This window comes from Cervus elaphus, chromosome 17, assembly GCF_910594005.1.
Source record: "Cervus elaphus chromosome 17, mCerEla1.1, whole genome shotgun sequence".
In the NCBI taxonomy this organism is placed as follows: Eukaryota; Metazoa; Chordata; class Mammalia; order Artiodactyla; family Cervidae; genus Cervus; species Cervus elaphus.
This window is the reverse complement of record NC_057831.1, coordinates 4,775,320-4,791,654: the sequence shown is the minus strand read 5'-3', so window position 1 is coordinate 4,791,654 and position 16,335 is coordinate 4,775,320. Positions and strand designations below refer to the sequence as shown.

General features: G+C 43.3%; 1 protein-coding gene across 2 annotated transcripts in view; it reads right to left on the bottom strand.

Moving 5' to 3' along the window:
- NDNF (neuron derived neurotrophic factor) overlaps positions 1 to 4,441 on the bottom strand; it is a 47,820-nt gene extending 43,379 nt beyond the window's left edge. Inside the window, exon 1 of one of the 2 annotated variants that reach the window (XM_043870931.1) lies at positions 3,886 to 4,441. In XM_043870931.1, coding sequence (XP_043726866.1) covers positions 3,886 to 3,899 — 14 coding nt within the window. In that variant the 5' untranslated portion in view covers positions 3,900 to 4,441. Of the gene's footprint in view, positions 1 to 2,241; positions 2,369 to 3,885 lie in introns of those variants that run through there. The other variant, XM_043870930.1, reaches the window with a different exon arrangement.
- Between the last annotated feature and the right edge of the window lie 11,894 nt (positions 4,442 to 16,335).

Below are 16,335 nucleotides of genomic sequence, written 5' to 3'. Positions count from 1 at the left end.
TTTACCAAGCAATATAACCTGAACTTATGGTCAATATACCACTGTGTGGCTCAATAAAATATTAGCAATTCTGTTTTTCCATGTCATACTATATGATTCTTTTTTTTTTCTTTAACCACAATGACAACAACAGCAGTATTTACTTTTCTTCCTAGGTAGAAATTAACGTGTGGAAGCACAACTGCATGCATCTTAGGCATCGATTTGCATTGCAATACAGAGGAAAAATAATGCAGAACTTAGCCCAAATTCAGGATTTAAATTGCAAAGTATTTTTAAATGGAGCAATACTGAGGAAAAATAAAATAGAACTCAGCCTAATTCAGGATTTAAATTGCAAAGTATTTTTAAATGGAGTATTTAAATGGTGGAGGCCTTGAATTTTAAAATCTGTTTCAACACAGATTTGGTGTGACTGACTATCCAACTAAAACTTTTTAAGCTGTTGCTTCTATTAAATAATTGTGAACCAACAAGGAAGAATAAATTACATTTTTCAAAATAATCGTTGCAAAACAAATATTTAGAGGTAACAGGTACTGTTTCAAGGTCAAATGAATAACCTGAACGATCTTTGCAGGTTATGCTTGCCTTTGACCCAGTACAGAAGATCATAGAGCATGCTCTCTTGCTGGCGTCTACCTAACGGCTACTGATGTTGGCAAGTTTCAGGCATTACCAGGCTACCACTATGAATGCACTGGCCCCCAAAGCAACACCTGACAAGACAGGGAGCAGATTCATTTCAGAGAGCACAACCTGGTTACTACAGGCAACCAACCACCTAGTCATGGGGAAGACTAGGAAGAGCATTAAAATAAATAAATCAAGGCAAACTATGTGAAATCATACTACTCATACTATCTGTTAATTCAGGCATAACTGTTCCATTTCTACCATCTACTCATCCATCATAGCAAAATGAAAAATAAGTTCTGTCCTAAAAATGACAACAAAAATACAATTGGCTTTGAAATAAAAATTCTAATGTGTAGACTGACTGAATAGAAAAAGGAACATAGGAACATAACACAGATACACTTTATTTCTCTTTCCCCACCTTGGTTTCAAATCATGGAGCTTTACAACACATTTCCCCTGCTATCACAGTGTGGTCAGTAAATCCAAGTGAAAAAATGAAAATCTGAATCACCAGGCTCATGAAGCCAATTGAAAAAGTTGCAACATTAAGTTATCGGACCCACTGTGGCTACCTCAAATGTAGCATTCCCTTACATGCCATTATTCTTTACTCTTTAACATTCATACTTTACTACCTGAATGTTGAATAAACTCAGGACAAATAAACTGAGGAAGGGGGCTTCTCTCATTCACAGAAAGGTATTTTTCAATTATATAATTTGCTACATTTTAAAGAGATAAAAGCTGTCTCTGCAAGTGATTAAAAGATGTTTTGTATTCATGGTTTCATCTCTGCTGAAATAAATGTGTAATTTAAACCACACATAATTCATAGCAATTTAGGCCCATTACAGAGTTCTAGCTTCTTTTTTATGATAGTTACTAATTAAACCAGTGCTATTGCCACGCTGAGCCTGCGACTTCGACTTCAACATACAGGTTTAATGAGTAAAATGTCCTGACATAAAAAAGGAAAACAATAATAGGGACAAAGCCGCTAGCTGTTATGTTTCGAGTGTGTGGTAAAGATTAAGTACATTCACTGAAGTTAAGAACTGTGCAAAGGAAAAAACATTTCTTTTTTTAAGGAAGAAGTGGAGGGCTTTTGAGAGAAATATTCAAGAGTATTTCTCAAAATTTCTGGGTCCCTCATTCCCAGCTCCCCACAGCCACCCCCAACCCTGTCAATAATTTAATCTCTTCAGAGTCACTTTTAAAGGATAAATGATGGGATATTTTAATATAATCCTGAATATAGGTTTAGATTGAAAATGGGAATTGGGACCATAATTAATTATGTTGCCAAGTTTTTTTAACTTTAAGAAGACAAATTGAGGCAAATGAGGACATTTATATGACTGCAACCTTATAAAAGTTCATGGGTTAAAACTTTGGTAAATTGACAGAATCTTTTTGACATTTGATTAATTCCATATGCAGAAAGAGTGTGAGGAATTAATATCCTTTTGGTGTTTTCACTTTCTGAAACCACAGTAATAAGAGACTGACATAGAATCAAAACCAACTATAAACACTGCCTTCGGCTAGGGTTACGGGCCTTATTATCACTTTTAATAAACAATAATGAGCAATAAATACCTATCGCCCTCAGTACACTCTGGTCTGTTCGCGTCTTTGCTCTCGCATCCATCCGTCACGTCTTTCAGGATAATAAAACAATTCAATCCCATCAAATGCCGACAACCGCTCCCTCGGGAGGGATGTTTTATCTCTACTTCTGCGAGCCCGGGGAGGATTTTACTTGTTTGAAGGGGGCGGAGAATGGAGCTGGGTCCTATTTATTTCCATTGACGACTCCCCTGGTTCTCACAGGCGCTCAGGGATCGGGTGGGAGGAGAGGAGGAGGAGGTGCGGAGATTCCCTCCTTCAGAAAAGAAAAAAAGGTTCAGGAAGCGAGGCGGGAGGAGGAGGGGTGGAGGGGGGAAAGAGAGCTTAGTGTGTTCGGAGAGATCAGCAACGAAAAATACGTGCACATGTATTTTGTGCGATTTAGCGGGATCGAAAGATGAGAAGTAAAAAAAAAAAATTCCAACCCAAGTAAGTTGCTAAAAAGAATTCTGTTACACCAATTAACAAACACACCCAGAAACATTTTCTTAGGTTCATTTCCCGCTCAAGGTCTCGGTTTCTGGGAGCGACTTGTACCCAGGAGCGGGAAATGGGCAGCGCCCCGAAGGGGACCCGCGACCCGCCCGAAGGCCAGCTGAGCCGAGCGCAGAGGGGTCCGCGCGGAGCTCCGGGGGCCTCGGGGACCCGCGCGCAGCGAGCGCGGAGTCCTCCCGCCTCGACCTCCGCGGGAGGAGGTGTGCGGTGAGGAAGGGGGCACCGAGGGAGCAGAGTGTACGGAAAGCTTACCCCCAGACCAGCAGTTAGCAAAGTGGCCCCCTTCCAAGAGAACAGCTGGGACCTGGAGCCGCCCGCTCGGGTTCCAAAGAGTCGGGGCCGCCGGACTGCAGCCCCGAAGGGAGGGCGGACTAGAGCGAACCCCGGCTCCCGCACAGACGGGGCTGGGGCGCTCCATCTGCGGCGGGAAGAAGCGTGCCCTCGGTGGCAGTTTTGCTTTCCCGGCTGAAGTAGGATCGGGTCACCGGGCCACCCCGCTCGGCTCGAGGAAGTTTCTCTGAGGCTCGCCTTAACCCGCCAAGGACGCCTGAGGAGCCGGAGCGGTGGGAGGTCCTCCGGGGCAAGGCCGGGCAGAGACCCCGGGATGGTCCGCCAGGCGCCCGCCCCTCGCACCGGCCAGAGCCCTTGCTTCTCGCTTCACACTGAGACGCGCCCTGCGAGACCCCGGGTCCCGCAGGCTTCCTGCAGCGGCGGGCGGAGGGCACGAACCGGGGCGGGCGGCGGCAGCGCTCCGGGCGGGCGGGCACAGAGCGCGTCCAGGCCAAGTCGGGGGTTAAAGGCTCGGCGGCCCCCAGGACGCCGCTGCACCCCGGGCACCCGCCCGCGTCCCGGGCCTGTGCACGCTCTCCCTGCACCTCCGGGGCCGCCCAGCCGCGAAGCCCGCCTGGGGCACCCGCGGGGACCTGCTCCGAGCCCCTGCTGCCCTCAGCTCCTCGGGAGCCGGCGCCCTCGCCCCGCGGGGACCGAGCGCCCGGCGGGGGCCGGAGACGCGCCTCGCCTTCTCCCCGACCAGCCCGCGCGGGTGAGCGCTCCTCGCGCCAGGTCTCGGGGCGAGGCGGCGGGACGTCGGCTTTTTTTTTTTTTCTCCTCGCTACTTACCTTACAAAATGCATGTTTTTCTGAAGGGAAGAGGAAAGATCCCTCCCTGAGGTGTGGTGTGCGAACAAGTCCACGTCCCCGGCTGCTCCGGCCAAGATGCTAAACACCGGTACTCAGGAACCACAGGGACTTGGAGGAGGAGGCAGATAAAGAGGGGGAAAAAATGAAATCGCCCGAAGTGTCCCAACTTTGCGGCCGACGCTGCAAACTTCAAAGGCGGGCGACAACCGGCGGCGCGCGGCCGCCGAAGTTGCTGAGAAGTAGAGCGGGGCGAAGCGCGGGGCCGGGGGAAACCCGGGGCCGAGCGCGCGAGTGGCGGGAGGTCCTTTTAAAAGGCCGGGGGCGTGCGGGGGGCCGGGCGGCCGGAGGAGGCTGCGGCGGAGCTGGGAGCGGCTGCGGGCTCGGCGGACGGCCGCTCGGGACGCCGGCGCCAGGCTGGAGCGCGGCGCGGGGAGGGTCGGGCGCACCCGGCGGCGGCGGCAGGGGCGCGGCTGGGCTCGCTCCGCTCTCTCGCGCCGCTGAGCCAGGAGTGCTGATCTCTCCCGAGTGTCACTGCTGAAGCCCGGAGCCGCTCCCCGCCCGCCCCGCCGCTGCCCGCCCGCCCCCTCCCGCCTCTGCCCACCGTCTCCCGCTCAGTTCCTCCCTCCCTCCCGCTGCGCGCCATCGCGCGCGCGCGCTCACACACACAGACTCACACACACACACAGACACACACACCCGGCGACCCAGCGCTCCTTAGATAGAGACCCTCGCGGGCGGCATCGCGGGAGACGTACTTCGCTCCTGACCTCCCAGCCAGCGGCAGAAAAGCAGAAGGAGGCCCGCGAGACCCGCTCAGAGCTACGAAACCCAGAGAGACGCGTCCAAGGGCATCGTGCTGTCAGGGAGACCCGGGTGCACCATAAGGGGGAACTCGTGTTGATTTGGGGGCGGGGTGGGGAGACCAGCTAAAATCGAGGTTGGAGGCGGAGAGCAGAGTGTGCAAACTGTGCATGCATGTCCCACTTTTCCTCCGGCCGCCTGCCTACCCCAGTCTTCAGCCGGGGAGCGCTTCCCCCTTGGCGCACTCCGAGCCTCCTCCGGTTGGAAACTCAGCAGCTGTTTTAACAATTGAAAAGCGGCCCTGCGGGACCAGTGAGAGGCAGAGCAGTGTGTGAAGCCATTAAGGCTGACTAGGCAATTATGATAAGAAGTTACCTAATTAGCAACCTGGCCCAGGCGCAGGAAAACATGGGGGAAGCGAGCGGGGTGGTGTGCAAAAACCTGGGTGATTGAATGATCTCACTTTCGCAACTGCGATCCTAGTTTTCAGACCCTTGGATTTTAAGTTCTCAGAACATACAGTTTGTTAAGATACAGCGTCAGTAATGAAACCATGAAAAATACTTGCCCGCTTTTCATTGCCACGGAAACACAAAGATAAGATGAAAATCAGCCTTACCCAGATCATATTGTTCTCACATACCTGGTCACCAGAAAGAGCAGTCCAATGCAACTCCTTAAGTTATGTGTCTCCTGGATGAGAACAGTGCAGTAAGTGGATTTATTAAACTGATTTACTTTCCAAAATCACTGTATAAAAGCCTTAGAGTTTTTAAACGCTAAAAGGGACACTGAGATCATTGTACACATATTTTTAGCAGATGAGACAATGGAGGAAGTGGATCTCTGCTCAGAAGATCTGCAAGAATGACTTCCGCACTTACGAGATATGGTCCCAAACAGGTCACTGGAGAACTCAGTAACACCTTTATTAAGTGCCTGTTGGTGATGGTTTAGCTGCTAAGTCAAGTCTCACTATTGCGACCCCATGGACTATAGCCCGCCAGGCTCCTCTGTCCATGGAATTCTCCAGGCAAGAATACAGAAGTGTGTTGCCATTTCCTTCTCCGGGGGATCGTTCTAACACAGGGATCAAACCCTGGTCTCTTTCATCTCCTGCAGTGACAGGTAGATTCTTTACCACTGAGTCACCAGCGAAGCCGCTGCTAAGGGCCTACTGTGGACCATGCATGTCTTGGTGCTCATGTTTCAAGGTAGGACATAATGATGGCCTTTAGGAAGTTCACAGCCTGGCGGGGGGACAGAAGCATCAGTGAAAATGTGATAGTTCTATAAGGTATGTTTGTGCCTGTTTCCGTAGGAACGTGGAAAAAGAAGCAGCTGACTCCCCTTTAAAAGTTTCTCTTAGTAGAGATTTTAGTGTAGAGTTCTGAGGATCGAGGAAGAGAATCTCAGGCAAACAAGGATGGGGGAGGAAAGAATTCCCGCAAACTGAGAGAAGCAAATGAAAAAGTCAGAAAAGTGTCAAAGTGCATGGCCTGTCCTGGAAAGTGGGAGAAGTTAGGTGTGGCTGAAGCAAGCAAGGCCAGGCGACACCACACTCTTTAGGCCCAAAGAGCCAGAACTTTCTGTAGGTGGTACATGGTTGGGGAAACTACTAAGGGTTTTAAGCAAGGACAGATTTTAAGGTTTTCAAATGTCAGCAAATCCGAGTTTTGAAAAGTTACCATTGGACTCACTGTGGAAGACAAGTAGATGACAGTGAGGAGGTTTATTTCCAGAGAAAAACTTAGGCCATAACTAAGGCAGTGTAAGCACCAGTTGGAATATTAGGACAGCTCAGGAGATGTTTAGGAAACTGTATAGCAGGACCTAGTGATTGATTGGACATGGAGCGTCCTGGAAAGGAGGAGGAGTCTAGACTGCCTCCCAGATTTCTGGTGGGGGCACATGGGCAGGTGACGGCACCCTTTGCCAAGAGAGACAGTGTGTAGAGAGGAGCAGTTTGAGGAGGGATGGGATGAGTTGTCTTAGACTTGTTGAGCTCGGGAGGCCTGGGGGACGTCTGGATGCAACACTGTATAAGCAGCCAGAAACAACATTCCTAGCACAGACGGTCCAGACTGGATGCATCCATCAGGAGTCAGCAGCGTTCAGGTATCTCTTGAAGCCAGAGAGCAGAGGAACGCGGTCCAGGAGGGAAGACTGAGGAAGGAACGTGGCAGAACACTGCTGTTCTAGGGCTGGATGGGTACGTGCAGCCTTCGAGAGAACCGGATGGGAGACCCGAGAGGGAAGAGGACACCAAGGAGGGGCGGTGATGATGAAGCCGAGGAAGCAAAGCACGTTTGATGAGGGGGAAAGGTGGCAGGGGGAACAATGCAACCAGGCTGAGAAGACACTGATGCTTTCGCCAGCAAGTCTGAGATCTGGACCTAAGGGATCGTTTCTGTTGTATGTGTGCCATGGATCCGGATAATAACAGGGAGAGAAGGTGCGATTATGAGGACAGAGGGTGAAGCTCACTTCTGTAGTACTTTGGCCCTGGAGGGACGGAGAGAAGTGAATGGAGAGAAAAGTATTTTCCTAGCTGTACTTTCATTTGTTTTCCTTGTGTGTGTCTGAATTTCACAAAACTGAGGGAGAAGCAGATGGAGAGGGAAAGTCTGTGAGTTTCTCTAAGGATCAGTCCCTGCCTCAGTATGGTGATGGCAACAGTGCTGTCCTGTGAATCTCACAGTGCTGGTGGAGGTCCGATAAACAGGGCGTTGAGATCCTGCTTTAAAATTGCCATTGGGAAGAAACTGAGTCCAAAAGACGTTAAAGTGACTTGTCATTGAATCAGCCAATCCATGACCGAGGCTCTAGGGAAAGTTCTATAAGAACTTGGTGAAAGATGTTTTTTGTGACAATTCCCCCAAATATCTCTGCTTTTGAACATCAGAGTTTGCATATATCAATATAGCTGTCTCAAATATGTGCTCTTGGTAAATCCAGTGGCATTGTATATGTTTATGTTTATGTATGTACATATCCTCAGTGTGTTTTGAGACATTTGGGTGTGGTAGTTAGAACGTGCATTACTTAGTCAGACAGACTTGTATTTAATTCTAAACCCTAGTAATTATTTGCTGTGGGACAAGGTTAATCTCACTGAGCTTCAGTGTTTATTTTTTTCAAATATAAAAATGAAACAAATTATAGCTGACTTACAAATGTTTTGGAGGATTAGGTAGTAGACTGTATTCAAGTATTTCAAAGATATTTGATTATATTTCAACTTACTTTAACACTATGAAATTCATAAATATTCAGTCATTTGGAAAAAATTAAAAGTCCAAAATTTTATAAACTTAAAAGTGTGATTAAAGACTTATTTAAGAGATGTCCTCATCCAAGCCCATGTCTTAAGGCAGCAGTTCTCAAAGTGTGGTCCGCAGACCCTATGAAGGGGCATGAGACCCTCTCAGGGAGGTCTGTAAGGCCAAAGCTATTATCATATTAACTCTGAGATGGTAATTTGCTTTTTTTCTTTTTTTTGCTGTGTTGCCATTTCCATTAATTGTACCAAAGCAATGGTGAGTTAAGCTGCTAGCACCTTAGCATGGATCAAGGCAGTGACACCAAGATGTCCTAGGAGTTATTGTCAAAGCCATCATCACAAATGTCAGTATCACTTAAGAATGTCTTCAATTAAGCAGTGAAAATTATTCATTTTATTAAATTTAACCCTTGACCCTGCTTTCTAATATTCTATGTAGTAAAGCTAGTGGAGGTGACTGAATTCCAGCTGAGTTATTTAAAATCCTAAGAGATGATGCTGTGAAGGTGCTGCACTCAATATGTGAGCAAATTTGGAAAACTCAGCAGTGGCCACGGGACTGGAAAAGGTCAGTTTTCACTCCAATCCCAAAGAAGGGAAATGCCAAAAAATGTTCAGACTACTCTACAGTTGTGCTCATTTCACAGGCTAGCAAGGTAATGCTCAAAATCCTTCAACTAAGCTTCAATAATACTTGAATTGAGAGCTTCCTGATGTGCAAGCTGGATTTAGAAAAGGCAGAGGAACTGGAGATCAAATTGCCAACATCCCTTGGATCATAGAAAAAGCAAGGGAATTCCAGAAAAACATCTACTTCTGCTTCACTGACTATGCTAAAGCTTTGACTGTGTGGATCACAATAGGCTCTGGAGAATTCTTGAAGAGATGGGAATACCAGACCACCTGACCTGTCTCCTGAGAAATCTGTGTGCAGGTCAAGAAGCAACAGTTAGAACTGGACATGGAACAACAGATTGGTTCCAAATTGGGAAAGGAGTACGTCAAGGCTGTATATTGTCACCCTGCTTCTTTAACTTGTATGCAGAGTACATCATGCGAAATGCCAGGCTAGATGACTCACAAGCTAGAATCAAGGTTGTCAGGGAGAAATATCAATAACCTCAGATATACAGATGATAGCAACCATTCTAATGGCAGAAAGTGAAGAGGAACTAAAGAGGTTCTTGATGAGGGTGAAAGAGGGGAGTGGAAAAGCTGGCTTAAAACTCAGCATTCAAAAAACTAAGATCATGGCAAACAGAAAGGGAAAAAGTGGAAGTAGTGGCAGATTTTCTTTTCTTGGGCTCCAAAATCACTGCAGATTGTGACTGCAGCCATGAAATTAAAAGATGCTTGCTCCCTGGAAGGAAAGCTATGACACACCTAGACAGCATATTAAAAAGCAGAGGCATCACTTTGCTGACAAAGGTCTATATAGTCAAAGTTACAGTTTTTCCAGTGGTCATGTATGGACGTGAGAGTTGGACCATAAAGAAGGCTGAGTGCCAAAAAATTGATGCTTTTGAATTGTGATGCTGGAGAAGATTCTTGAGAGTTCCTTGGATGGCAAGGAGATCAAACTAATCAATCCTAAAGGAAATCAACCTTGAATATTCATTGGAAGGACTGATGCTGAAGTTCTGATACTTTGGCCACCTGATACAAATAGCTGACTCATTGAGAAAGACCCTAATGGTAGGAAAGATTAAAGGCAAAAGGAGAAGGGGGCGACCCAGGATGAGATGGTTAGATATCATCAAGGACTCAGGACATGAGTTTGAGCAAACTCTAGGAGACAGTGGAGGGCAGAGAAGTTGCAGTCCATAGAGTCTCAAAGAGTTGGACATGACTTAGTGACCAAACAGTAGTGAAGTGGGAGGCATACATGAACTTTTCTGCCACGTACCAAAGTACAGTATTTGTTCTAAATTAAAGCTCTTGTGTAACTGAGTTGTGAGCTAAACTAGCTGTTTGCTTTTTTAATTTTTGTTTTATTTTTCCCCACGAAACATGTTTTTTTCTTTAGAGAACAACTCACAAACTATGGTTATTCACACTTGGATATTTGGCAGACTTTTTTTTTAAATTATGTGAGCTTGTCACTTCAAGGTAAACAACTGGCAGTATGTATTTTCTGTGAAAAATTTGAACTTTCAAGGAAAACAATATAGAATTTAGAAACTTGTATCTGTCACCATGAACTTGACAGCTTTCCAGTACATAAACTATTTTGATAATAGGATTGTGGTCTTTTTAGTTAATGTGATTTTTTGATATTATACCATGAAATGTGTTGTCATTTGGAAGACCTGCATAATGCAGTGAGCCAGTATTTTCTGATGATCAATAATTCATGATGTTCTAAAACCGAATATGAGTTAAAGATCTATTCAAAACACAAGATAGACTAGTGAATTTGAATATGATAATATGAATAGTATGCTTGTATGATTTCATATTGCAATTATAAAGCTTAAGAGATTATCCCTTGTTGAGTTTTGGTGTATAACCAAAGAAAAAATATACAGAATTATTTGAAAAAGTTATTAAACTGTTACCTCATTTTCCAACTACATATCTGTGTGAAACCAGATTTACTTCAAACATTAGATTGAAACAGGTATAGAAGTGATAGGAGAATCCAGCTCTCTTCTACTAAGTCAAACAGTAAAGAGACTTGCAAAAATGTAAAACAATGCCATTTTTCTCACTGAATTATTTTCTTTGTAAAGTATAGCTATTTTCAGAAAGAAGATGTTATTTATGTTAATGTAGGAGCTATTTATAGTTGTTTTAAAACAAACTAATAAATTTTTTAAAATTTCCATTTTGATTCCTCATATATTGAATACTGACAGAAATAACTCACATAAAAACTGCTCAGGATCCTCAATAATTCTAAGATCCTCAGTGATTTTAAGTGGTTCCTGAGAATCACTGCCTTATGGAACAGGCCTAATCATGAAAATAGATTGAAAGATCATCAAAGGCTTATCATAGTATTCTGCCTAATGATTGGCCACCACCTCACGTGCATTTATTTGTCCAACATATTTCTAATGAACACAAATGTAAAATGGTAAAGAATCTGCCTGCCAATGACAGGAGATGTGAGTTTGATTCCTGGGTCGAGAAGATTCCTGGAGAAGGAAATGGCTACCCATCCCAGTATTCTTGCCTGGGAAATCCCATGGACAGAGGAGCCTGGTGGGCTACAGTCCTTGGGGCTGCAAATAAGTCAGATATGACTTAGCAACCGAACAACAACAACAACAGATTTTTATACTAAACTCTGTAGAGTGCTGTAGTAGACATTTCTACACCAGGAACTGGAATGAATCACATAAATCTTGAAGTTTGAATAACACAGTCCCATGCCTGGGCATTCTACTGAACCAGTGCCAGGCATTCTTTTGTTAGTTGGCTCAGTTTCAATCCTTTCCCTACCCCACCCTCTCCATGGCAGAGGTTGTTACACAATTCTTGAAGGAGTTCTCTAAATTCCATTCAAAATTAATGATTACCTCTAATTTGATACCTCTTACACACGGAACCAATGTTAAGTGGAAACACTAGGCCTGAGTCCTTCATTCTTCCTGAGGGTATTGATTCATTTAACACGCACATGTTGAGCACCTACTATACGCTGGCACTGTGCTAGCTGCTGGGAAGAAAAGGATAAGTAGAGCGCCTGCTCTCAGGAATCTAGTCCAGTGGAAAATTTAATTATTATGTGATATAATAGAGAGGTAGTAGGATGCTGCAAATCCATGAGAAAGCTGGAAGTTGAGCGTCAAGGGAAAATTCCTGGAAAAAGTAACATCTAAAGAGAGACACAGAAGATGGGTCAGTCCTCTTGGGTTAAAGGATGGGGGTGTGGAGTTAATGAGGGTTTGAAGAAAGAGTGAACAGCATAGACTTTGATTTATTCAGAAACTATTACCATAAAACACACTGCTCTAGGAAATTATCTTCATTGTAAAGGTGTAGATAAAACCAACCTATTTTTCTAGAGTTTTAGTTTGTTTGAAAAGTAAGCTGGTTTTTAAACCACTATGATACATTTAAATACATTTAATTTAAATCAGAATTACCACTGTCATACAAAAGAATCACTGGATCATAAAAAGATTAAAGGTTTTATTAGAAACCTCAAACACATTTTCCAGGATTAATTTAGTACCTTGAAAAAGAATTTTTTTTTATTCTTACTTTGTTCACAGCACTGAACTCAATGCTAGAGAGATACACACACACACAAATCTAAAGCATAGTGTTTGCCCAGGGGACGTGTAGGATGAATTCAGATATATTTTCTTTCCTTCCTTTAGACATCCAATCAGTATTTATTGAGCACCTATTACCTGACAGATCCTGAGGATGTTTTATGAAAAAGACAGGTGTTACTCCTGCCTGCAGAGCATAAGCACAATAGCGACAGGTCAGCTGGCTTTCAAATATTGGTCACAGCGTCAGACACCAAGAGATAGTTGCCAAGGGAACAGCTACAGTTGCAGGACATAACTTTTTCACTAGTGGGAAAGGTTTGAACATGGAGAGAAGAGTGAGAGCTTCAAAGTCACAGAAATATCCCTGGGAAAGCTTCAGAGGAAGGAAACACCAAGACGCACTAAGAGGGAGAAAATAGGGTAGTTTATCCGGGATGGGTTTGGCCATGGAATTAATATAGAAAAAGAAATTGCAGATGTAGGTTGGGTAGATTGCAGTGACCAGGCTATAAGATGAGGCTTGGGCTTCATGCCTCTTGGCAAGGAGTAGGCCCTAAACAAAAGAGTAAAGCAAGCATTGTTTGCCACACTTAAGGACACTCCTGGTTCGTAAAAGAGGCATTCTTTTGATTATGGTAAATAGGTTCCTCTTACGTAAAATCCCTTATTTGTTTCACTTCAAAGTACAGTCTTCCTATCTTGGGGGATCCTTTCCAGGATCCACTGTGAGTACTAAAATCCTCCGATGCTCAGTTCCCATGATTGGCTTTTTGTATCCGTGGTTCCTCACCAGTTGATTCAATCAACCCAGGTTCATGTAGTACTGTAGAATTTATTGAAATAAAGATCCAAAATCCACATATAAGTGGACCTGCATAGTTCAAACTCATGTTGTTCAGAGGTCAACTATATGTATATGCTTCTGAATGCTTTTACTAATTGATATATTATACATTATCAGTTATGTGATAGAAAAACTATTTATTAAACATTTTTTATTGAAATTAGTTGATTTACTAAAAGCTAAATTATTTTTTAATGTCAATCTAGAAAAACCTTTCCTGAGTGCCTCCCATGTCCTAGAAAAGAGAATCTACTGGTGACAGTGAGTCTCAGCCAGTGGTATTCCACCACTATTATTTGGCCCAGGCTTGCTGACCAGATCAGCGTGAATCACCGTTTTCAGTTGCCTGCACTGTGGCAATTGCATATCGATGGCAGACCACACAAGCCAAGCTAGCAGCACTGTTGTGAGGGTCCTGAAGCTGTTGTGTGCAGACACACACACACACAAACACACACACACACACAAAGAAATGCAAAAAACACAGGGCCTGTCTTGAGTAGGAAAATAGCTGAAAGAAACAGGAGTGGGATGGTATTCTTAGATATAACAGGGAGTCCAGTATTATGTGACTAATACATTCCTATAATTTGGGATCATTTTAAAATTGCTTTATTTTCTACTTCTCATGACTTGTTTAGAAACAGCTAAAAAGAAAATTCTTTCATGCAAGAAGTTTGACCCAAGCGCCTGATAGCTACATGCCAGTGATATCATACTGCCTCGAGGCCACTCAGACACAAAGTCCAGTTACTTTTTAAATGTTGAGAGGCTGGGTGGCATCAGATAGAATGGAAAGAAGACAGGCTTCTGAATCAGAGGTCTTGTGCACAGTTTCCTATGTTGCCCCTTAACAACTTGGAGGCGGTGTGACCTGAAAAGTTATCTAACCTCTCTCAAGCTCTGTTTTATCATCTGTAAAATGGGAATAATAAAATTTTCCTGAGAGGAATTTTATGGTCAGAATTACACTGTTTTGAATATGTCAAGTGCTGAATACCTAAATAGGCACTAAATAATTGCCCTTTCTTATTCCCTGGATTCATCTTGCCTTAAAATGCACAAAACATTTGCCCTGGCCTAATCAGAAAACCATTTATAAGTGAAAAAAAAAAATGAAATGAATGGAATCATCCAGAACCTGGTTATTAGGATGAACAGAATGAACAATTTCAAGTTCATAAAATGTGCTACATACGATACTCTTCCCTTTACAGATTTTACCTAGTTTATTCCTTAAAACAAAGACTGAGAAATGTGATTTTCCACAATTCACAAATGAGGACACTGAAGTTTAGGGACACAAGTGACTGAACCTTGCTCTGTCTGACCCTGAAGCCTCTGCTCTTTAACCAGCTCCCCCAGCTGTCCAGGTACATTACTTGGAAGCTTTCTATCAACAGTTTTCACATGTTCATTTCTCTTTTTGGTTCTGTCATGTTAACAGGCAATAATTATTAAAAAAAATATTTTACCGCAGAATTTGAATTGGTGGCTCCTTGGCACTCTATAAGAGCAAATTTAACCACAAGTTCTGTTTTCACAAAGTGTACCAATTCATCAGTTCTAGCCACAGATTTCTCTAGCTACAAGTCCGGAAGATTAAACCAGAGGGAAATAGCATGGTCCAACCTGGTTTAGCTGCCCGAGTCTCTTCCTTGAGAACCATTTACGCTCCATCCAGTTGACACAGTATGGGTCCTTCCCAATGGTCCTCGACAATGCCTTGCCCATGACAAAACAGCGTGGTTAGGAAGGCTAACATGATTTTTCAGAACCTTCACATGTGCAGCACATAGAAAGCACACGTATGACAAATATGTACCTTCGATTCAACCAACTTCCATTACAAGGAACTTGTTAACCCTAGAATTCTATTACTTAGAAATAAAGGACATCCTGCATTAACCTTTTGACAGTCGAATTCCTGTTGTTAATTGGGTGGTTTCCTTGTGCCTGCTATTGTTACTGCTTACTAGTCCCCCAGGATCCATCCTTAGTAGGTGCAACATGATGCCCTTTTCAGAGAGGAGGCTGCTGAGACTGTCAGAGCTTGTCCTATTTCTTGCCAAGAAGAAAAGAACCTAGGCAGTGCTTTTGGTTATGACACCCCTTTTGGGATGGATTCAAGGTAGTTCCCTCACAAACGTGGAGAATGAACTGAAGAATTTAAGAATAAACCAAGTCCAGCCACATCAACACCTATTTTAACTATTTCTTGACATGACTTGGCAACTAAAAAACAAAGCAGTTTGGCTTATTAAAAAACTTTCCTTTGAAAAAATAAAACTTTTCTTGAATAGAATAGCACTATGTCAAAATTCTGTTAGGGTTTCTTGGTGTGCATTAACAGACTCAAACATATTAAATTCTTTTTTGGATTAGCCCACTTAACAAATGAAAATTTTGTCACATTTCTACTTTTAAATACCACATCTAGAAAACCCATGTATTAATATTTACTGCATTGTGCCAAATTAGATTCTATTAAAAAGCTAAATCAAGTATGAATCATTACCCAAAAAATTCAAAATCTATATGTGCAAGGTAATGATAAACAGCACTGGTGCTCACGTCCTAAACATAATTGCTCAGCTCTCAACTGAAGGAAAACATTGTGGTATTTTGAGTCATTTAAAAGGAGTAAAGCCATTTTTCTAGATAATAAATTGTAAATGAACCACTGAAATTATTTTGGGAAAACGACTTTTATTCTGATAGAGTCTGATGTGACTTTGAAAACTCTAGGTGTTATAAAAGAAAAATTTTATTTTCACTAATGTAAATTTAGATTATCTAGTCTATATCAACTTCATTTCTTCAGATTAATCCTTATATGACATGTTCTCACCATAATATTACCAATTTACAACCTTGAACTTTTCTCTTTTGCTTTCCAAGCATTTTATCAGTAACTATCTATACTTCCAAGCCCATAAATTTCTATTAATGTGATAATCATACTGGTATCATATCACTTCCAATCCCCAAACCTTAAACTTCTCCATCAAAATCTAAGGGAATTCTCAGAGGGAGGGAGTGAAAACTTAGGGGTTGGACATTTTTCTGCAATTTGAAGAGACAAACATCATGAAAATTCAAACTGGTTGGAAACTCAGTGGTCATCTGGAACACTAAACTCCAAAGAATTCATTTGTACATCTGTCAAAACATAGAAAAATCATTCTGATTTTGAAAGAACTTTTTGAAGACCTTATCTACGTGGGGAATTTCACACCTACCTATGAGGAATATGTAATTTGTGTTGAACA